The 8528-nt window shown below is 38.6% G+C and overlaps 1 protein-coding gene across 6 annotated transcripts in view; it reads left to right on the forward strand.

The window, feature by feature from the left end:
• CAPRIN2 (caprin family member 2) overlaps positions 1 to 6809 on the forward strand; it is a 39899-nt gene extending 33090 nt beyond the window's left edge. For 5 of the 6 annotated variants that reach the window (XM_075503971.1, XM_075503990.1, XM_075504017.1 and 2 more), the window contains 2 exons: positions 398 to 464; positions 1961 to 2862. In XM_075503971.1, the coding sequence (XP_075360086.1) occupies positions 398 to 464; positions 1961 to 2529 (636 nt within the window). In that variant the 3' untranslated portion in view covers positions 2530 to 2862. Of the gene's footprint in view, positions 1 to 397; positions 465 to 1960; positions 2863 to 6271 lie in introns of those variants that run through there. The other variant, XM_075503999.1, reaches the window with a different exon arrangement.
• Positions 6810 to 8528: the final 1719 nt, after the last annotated feature.

Genomic DNA, 8528 nt, shown 5'->3' on the forward strand with positions numbered 1-8528 from the left:
GGTTAGGCAAAAAAAACCCCAAAAACAATGTGTAAGAAAGCAAAGGTTCCTGGTGGGAGAGAGGGTCTTCAGTTTTGAAATGAAATATATTCTTCTGTACAGGCTCACAGACTTGTAACAAACCTGAGGTTTAAGGTGATGCTCAATGAACTGAACTGAATGTATAGTTAAGAAGCTAACTTGCTAGAACCAGCATTGAAATAGCTCTTTAATTTCATACAAGCTATTGTAAAAGTAAATTTTCCATAAATAAGGCTGTCTACATCTTGATTCTGAACTCCATTGTCTATTCCAGAGCTTGAACTAATTGTGCAAATGAAAAAACACTATATTTGTTAGTCCCATTTGTTTTCAGAGTTGCTCATAGCAATCTTACTAATGCTTCTGTTCTTTTTAGGATGTTAATTACCAGCAGTGCTATAAACGAGGTGGGATAGCTAGTGGACCTCGAGCAAATTCAAGAGGTAAGGCTAACATCAGGTTCCCAGTGGTACGTGTATGTGCTTGGGCACAGCAGATGCTGAAGGTGGAATGTTACTGTGAATAGTGGGGAAAAGTGTACTATCACTGGTCAAATAGATCAAGCTTGGTATAAATTAACCAAGATAAATGAAAGCTTAAGTACTGCTCTTAGACAGTCAGCATTGCATAGCAGCAGATTTAATGTCACCTCCCAATTTGGTGTCTTCACGTGTCAAAGTTCTGAACAATGGTGCCTTACTGAACTTTCTTCACAAATAAACTGACCAGGAAATACACACAGGGTGGTTCCCATGTTGCATTTGGCTTCATCCCTTAATTGTATGGTCTCCCCTGATTCTGGGTGAGCTATTGGATCCCAGAAACTTTAAGACAGCTTTTTCTATGAAAAATAGTTTGTTTGGGAATACAGGTTTACTCTGTACTTCTATGCTGGAGTACAAAACCTAAAGAAATAACGCAAGACTAGCTGTTTCAATCCAAGCATGAATAGCATGTATTTTGAGAAGTTGTAGACATGGTGATTTAATCCTGGAAAATGTGCTGGAAAAAGCTGGACTTAGTGCTGTAGGTGAAAAGAAAGATGAGTAGTAATTATAGATCACTACTTTGAAGAATAAGGGAAATTATGGCATATCATGGAAACTGTTTTAAGATAAAGCAGGTCATCTCTCAGGGAGGACTCATGGACTATACTTCACAAGAGAATTAAAAGAAATACAGTGTTGTGGTGAGTTAACAGTAGATATCAGTAAGGTATCAGCAGCAACTTTACTTAGTTTTATTTGGTATCTTAAGGTGTTCCTTTCCAGTGGAAATAACAGTAGCTTGAAACTTGAAGGTGACTGCTTTAAATTTCTTAGATCTATTAGTGTTTTCATTTTAGACCCTTTTAAATTGGATATTTGAAAAGATAAACGGCTTCATTTTGGGGAACAGGGTGCAGAAAGCTGAAAAGCAATTCTAGTTCTTCAAACTTAAAATATTCTAGCATCATAAGTTGATATGACCTACTAAGAATGCAGCTCCAGAAGAACAGTATTGAGGTAACTTGAAGTGCAAAATTCAGGTCTTGAAGGTGATTGAAATACTACTTGGCTCTTGGTAATCCTTCCAATTTTTTCTGAAATTATATTTTTATCTCTACTCAGAAGCTAGCATATGCTTTTATGGTAATATATGTATGTGGCAAATAGTAAAGCTAAAACTATTCCAAGCTAGTGCCCTCTTCTACTTAAAAGTATGAAAAGTCATTGTTCATAGTTAAATTATGGTCCATCCTGCTGAATGTTGCAAGTGTGGTGAGTTTGAACCAGCTTCAAAGTTCTGTTCTCACTGGGGTCCTTTGACAACTTCCTGTAGCTGAAAGACAAATCTGTTGCAAAGCCCATACACTTGCTGCTTAAGATTATGCCTGCAGGTTGAAGGGGTCTCCTTCTGTTTGTAATACTTATTTATCATTGTTAATGATCTTTAACAGCAGGGTGGAGTGATTCCTCTCAGGTGAGCAGTCCAGAACGAGACAATGAAACCTTTAACAGTGGGGACTCTGGACAGGGAGACTCCCGCAGCATCACCCCTGTTGATATGCCAGTGACGAGCCAAGCTGCCACCATACTACCAGTGCATGTCTACCCCCTTCCACAGCAGATGAGAGTTGCCTTCTCTGCTGCTAGAACATCTAACTTGGCCCCTGGAACTCTAGACCAGCCAATTGTGTTTGATCTGTTGCTGAACAACCTTGGAGAAACTTTTGATATCCAGCTTGGTAGGTTCAACTGTCCAGTGAATGGTACATATGTCTTCATCTTCCACATGCTGAAACTGGCTGTAAATGTTCCCCTGTATGTGAATCTCATGAAGAATGAAGAGGTCCTAGTGTCAGCATATGCAAATGATGGGGCTCCTGATCATGAAACAGCTAGTAATCATGCAGTCCTGCAGCTGTTCCAGGGAGATCAGATCTGGTTGCGTCTGCATCGGGGAGCCATCTATGGAAGTAGCTGGAAATATTCCACCTTTTCGGGATACCTCCTTTATCAGGACTAAAATCAGTGCGTTGTTTACAAAAGAGCTGCTCCAAACACCTTGGTGGAGGGGGGTGGGACAAGCTTTGCACTTACTACTGACTTTATAGAAGATATATGGTTCCATTATTGGGGGAAATGATGGTCCTGTTGTGCAAGGTGAAATCATGGAGTTGGGGTACTGAATCAGCACTAATTTGGCACTTTATCAGTTGTGATGTAGCCTTGCTAGTAAAGCTGTGAATGTATATTGTTTGCACTTACCCTAAACTGTATTAATGTCCAGCTTACTACACTATTGATTGCCTCAAGTATGGGCTATTCACAATGCCTTGTTGTGCCTCAATAAAACAAGTTAATATGCATTTTAGTATTAATCTTGCCAGTGGTCTTTATTTTTAAAATAGATCAAACTGAGCTTATTCCTGATGTGGGGTATACATGCATGCTATTACATAGAACTGGTCTTCAAGTTTCAATAATTCAGGGTAAACTGTATAGCTTAAATGGGATTACTTGTTTTAGTTCTTGCTTGATGCCATTCTCAAGAGTGTTCCCTTGATCAAAATGAACTCAAGATTTAGTTACATACCTGCTTCCTTCTTAACCAAAAGGTCAAGACATTAGAAGTGAAATGCTACATACTTAATTAGGACTACTTATTTTAAATGCATATCCTGTTGAAATCTAGCTTTGTCACATCACCTATCCTTCAGTAGTGATGTAGTTGAAATTTTTAAACCTCAAACAGTCACTGAAGGGCTGGCTCACACTGTTAGTTACTCAGCTGCAATAAATTTTAAAGTTAAAATTGACTCTTGTGAAGCACAAATATGTGGCTTCACTCCCCCATGAGACTTGAATCGGATTGTAATGCAACTTATCTCCTCCTTTCAGAGAACTGAGGAACTTGGTAGTTGTAGTTGAAGCCCGCTGCTTGCATTTTAAATCAAACCTGAATACAAATGCTAGGAAGCATTTCTGAAATTCCTTTCTTTCAGCTAAAAGGCTATGTGACCAGTCTTCAATCTTTTGTGGCCTGAGAACTGAAGAGCCATGATGTATGTCCTTGTCTAAGCTGCAGCATGTCAAATGCTATAAAGCATTTCAATGTTTCAAATGGAAGTATGAACTAGTAAGACGACTGTAGGTCACTGGCTCTTTCTGCTTTTAAAAGCTTCAACAGTTTGTTGTAGCAGTAGGAAGTACTTTACCTGAGTGTACTAAGGTAGCTAGTGCGAAAGCCTAACTGGTATATCTAAGGATGAACTAGAACTATGCAAAGTAAAAGCAGTTCAGCTATCTTATTTAAATGAAAGTAAAAACCTAAATGGAATGTATTTCAGACCTGATATAAAACTGCTGTTTCTTGGTAACTGGTTTCACAACTTCAAACAGTTCTCCCCTGCTACCATGCAGATGCCACAAAACAAGTTGTCTGGCATGACTTCATCAAGTTACTGCCATAAAGATCTCGGTTTTATTCCAAGCTTAGATTTCTTTTTCATATAGATTTTTGGGGGTTGATCACTTCAAGTCTTGGTTTAATTCCTTTGGCAAATTCTGAGATGAGAAACTTGAGATAAAGCTTTAGGGAACCTAGTTTTTTAGCAATATCAAGCTTTAACCATTGAATACTAAGCCTGTATTTTTAAACATGCTAATTCTGACTTGAGCTAATGAAGAGGCTTATTTCTAGAACACCCTCAATAAAGGCTAAGTGGCAGGAGTTGAACTAGCACTTTTTTCCTCTCAAACTGTTAACTCTCCTTGTGTATTAGTATGGGAATATAGTAGACAGGCCTAAGTGCTAGGATAATTTTCAGCTTGCAGTAGCTTTGCAGCTGTGGACAAACAGACTTCATTGCTTTTCTAACAGACCTACAACTCTGGATTTTTTAGACATCTAGAGCACCGATCCAGTCACTCCTCTCCCATGCTGTCTGCATAGGGACTAGTAAACAAATGGGTCCTATTCTGTGTATAGTAGCAGGGTATCCTGTGCGCTTCAGAGTGCCTTAGCGCAGGCTTCTTCATTTAGCATGCAGCTGATCCTACTTGGTTTTATTATATGTACTTGTATGATGGATTTTTTAGTTTTAAGAACAAGTTATCAGTACTTCTAAGCATTGCTAATAAGCTTGGCCTTTGGTAACCTCAGATATGCGATTACCATGAGTACATGAAGCACATGTTGTTTTCTAATGCTCCAGTTCAATCAAGTCTGGACAATTACTTGGTAGACCTATTTGTTTGGGGCTTATCTTACTACTTACTGGTGGATCTAGCAAAGCTTTTATGTATCTCTAGCTTGCATAGGTTTAAGATATGAGGTAAGCATCTCAATTTCAGAGGTGGTTGTCCATCTGTGTAAGATGGATTTTTAAATTCCTAACTATAGGAGTACACATGGTCGCAGCAACAAGTGTGAAGACAATGAAACATGAAATCTAATCATTACACCATTCCTTGATAGTAAACTTGACCATAAATCATATAATGGATTGCTTTAAAGACTTCATACTTTTGTAAGCTTTATCAGCCTCAACTGGAATAATCTCTACAGTACCAGCTACTTTAAAATAAAATGTCTGGTTTCCCTCTGATATTTGTTATTAAAAAATAATATACAACTTGGATAATTCTCTTCCATACAGTAACTGAACATACAATCAATTTTATCCTATAGTGTTCTCATGTAGTACCTCCTTAGCTAGAACTATTGGGTTTCACTGTGTTTCTAGTTGGAGCCATGAACACAGCTCTAGCTAACCTCTGTTACAAAGAGGAATATAAGTATAATTGAACAGGTACTGTCATAAAAAAGTTTTCAGACTAGATGTGACTCAAAAGGTTAGTACTGAACCTTCAATGTTAAGGCTACACTTAAAAAAAAAAAAAAAAAAAAAAAAACAAACAAAACCAAAACTACTGCAAAAGACGAAGCAAAATACCTGCTTTCCACACCAATAGCTGGTCAAAATCCACTGGTAGAAAATTGCTATTCTAATCCTCAAAATACCTAGAAATATAACTTCACATGACTTCCCATAATGATAAACACTAGGATATTGATACCTCAATCCTCATTCTTTATGTTTCTAGGTTAATGCTTGTTTTGAAAGCTTCTCAAAGTACTTCAAGGTATTTCAGTGCATTATTTACCAACTGACACCGTTTTAGTCTACCTCAGTATGTCCAGACTAAGGACCTAGATCCATATTCTACTTTAGCATTTAGCATTTAACAGGGGAGTTTCACAACTTGAAAATATTTGAGGTAAGACCAGTATAGACCTCATGTAAATACTGTCTGCCAATACTTTTTGCCTCCGTAGTTGTTAAATGAAGTTGCTTGCGTTGTTGCACCAAGTAGCATGCATTCACTATATGAAGATGATAATCAGGTCTAATTAATACATACAAAGGGGCATCATAGTTCTGCTAACTTCCTAATGGTGTCTTTTGCTCTGCAAGTTGGATACCACCTAAATTCTTTCCAGTTTAGTTATCTTGTGCAGCCTGCTGAAGATAAACTATAAGGATAAGGAACTGACACTAGGTTTTGATTTGGAGTGAGTGAATTTCCATGTTTCCTTCTCTGAGTTCAGTGAAATACTGGAACGACCCTGAAATAGGAGGGTGTACTGGTTTTGGCTGGGATAGAGTTAATTTTCATCAGGGTAGCTGCTATGGTGCTATGTTTTGGATTTGTGACCAAAATACTGTTGATAACACAGAGATGCTTTTGTTATTACTGAGCAGTGCTTACACAGAGTCAAGGCCTTTTCTGTTTCTCATGCTGCCCTGCCAGCGAGTAGGCTGGGGGCGCACAAGAAGTTGGGAGGGGACACAGCTGGGACCGCTGACCACATCGGATCAAAGGGATACCCCAGACCATATGATGTCGTGCTCATCATAAAAAGCTGTGGAAGAAGGAGGAAGGGGGCGGCGTTTGGAGTGATGGCGTTTGTCTTCCCAAGTAAGCGTTACACGTGATGGAGCCCTGCTTTCCTGGAGATGGCTGAACACCTGCCTGCCCATGGGAAGGAGTGAACGAATTCCTTGCTTTGCTTTGCTTGAGCATGCAGCTTTTGCTTTACCTGTTAAACTGTCTTTATCTCAACCCACGAGTTTTTGCGCTTTTTCCCTTCCGACTCTCTTCCCCATCCCACTGGGGGCAGTGCGCGAGCAGCTGCATGGGAGTGAGCTGGCTACCGGGGTTAAACCATGACGGAGGGTTTCTTAAAGTTTTCAAAGTACTAATGGACTTGTGACTTCCGTGTTTTTTCCAGGTTATGGAAGTGAGAGGACACCATGAATGATCTACCAGAATTGTCATGGCTAACTCTCTGCAGCTAAGGAAACCTCCATCCTGCAGGCTACAGTGGTGCTGCAGAGAACGTCACCGTTCTTGTACTGGTTCAGTTTACGTACCTTTTCCTCCCTGACTGCTGTAAATTGTCAGCTGCTGCTCCGACAAAACAGTCAGCGGGGGAGACGGCTTTGGAATTTTAACTCTGATCAAAGTCTTGTATCTGGAGGCCTGGCATACATTTATCTGCTGCAGATCATCCTTGCTAGCTCTTTATCAAATCTATACATGTCTTTTGAGAAAATTAAGTTTGAGAGTCTTGAGGATGTGAAAAGTCTGTTGTGTATTCTAATTGGAGATGTACTGTACTATAACCAGATAAAAATGAATTAACTCTACTTATGGACTTGTTCACAAGTCTCTGATCAACTTAATTTTGTGCCTTGTCTCCCAACTATAAACAATTCTATTAAGAATGAAAAAGCTTATAAATTTGTATCTGCTGGCTGAACATTTCCAGGTGGTGGTGTACTTGGAAAAAAAAATATTGTGAAGTACTAATTAGGCTGGAGAGTAGTTGTTCATACAGCTTTTGGACTGTTTGTGTCTTAGATGAGTAAGGGCTGTGGTTGATTTGGAATGAAGACTTTATGCTAAGAACAGATCCGACCACTTTGTCATTAGTTTACTACAGTGAAATCAATGCTATATTGAAAACAGTGAATTACTTTTAGCTTGTAGCACATCACACAAAGGATTGTTGTCGTCTTTCTCATAGTTTTCCATGAGTATCTCTTATTAACTACAACTTACAACCAGATGCTATCCTAAAGGAACTTGGTTGGCAGGATAACGTAGCAGTTGGTCTATGCCAGTGGAAAGTATGTTACACATAGCATTCAGCTAAAACACTACCTGCATTTCAAAACAACCAAAAGTCAAAGGACTAATTCTAAGTAACCTGCAATATTTAAGGCTTTTCTAGCTTTCTTCCATCTCCCAAAGTTCTTCAACTTAATCAAGTTATCTTGATAGCAACTCTGTCAGGAACTTGGTCTGATTTTCCTTGAGGTCAAACTTCTGTTGCTTTAAAAATCCTTGGTTTCAGCAACTGAGTTTCAAAGTATGATTGATTGTTCTAAATCCTTCATAACACTGTTGTTATAGTGCACCTGGAGAGTTTTGGAGCTTTAAAAAAAGAAATCTTTGCTTTCCCTTATCTCCCCACTTCCCTTTTATTCTCATCCTTTTTTTCTGTACTTGCATTCTGGTGCAACTTGGATTTCATTTACTTGTTTTTAGTTTCTTTGTATATCACTTGTCCCTTTCACATTGGGCTTTCTCTCAGCAGCAGTGTTAGATAGCTGACAAGAAAATCCCAGAATTTTACCTCAGATTCTTTATTTTGCAGAGTAGCAAAACAGATTAAAAAAACCCCCCACATTCCAATTCATTTCCAGATCCGTTATTTTGAAGTGGATGAAGCCCAAAACATTAACAGAATCTTTGCTCTAACAAAAAGGCATATGAGTTCTTGCTTATAAGTAGTTACTTTGATCCTGAAGTTTTTGAAGTTACATAAAAGGATTTCAATTAATGACTAAACTTATTTTTAGAATAACATAGCCACTGGTATCTATGGAGGTTCATGTTTTACAGAAAGAAGCATCCAGGCATACATCAAACCCAGCTCACAGGTAGACTAAA

This window comes from Mycteria americana, chromosome 1 (genome assembly GCF_035582795.1).
Source record: "Mycteria americana isolate JAX WOST 10 ecotype Jacksonville Zoo and Gardens chromosome 1, USCA_MyAme_1.0, whole genome shotgun sequence".
NCBI lineage: Eukaryota > Metazoa > Chordata > Aves > Ciconiiformes > Ciconiidae > Mycteria > Mycteria americana.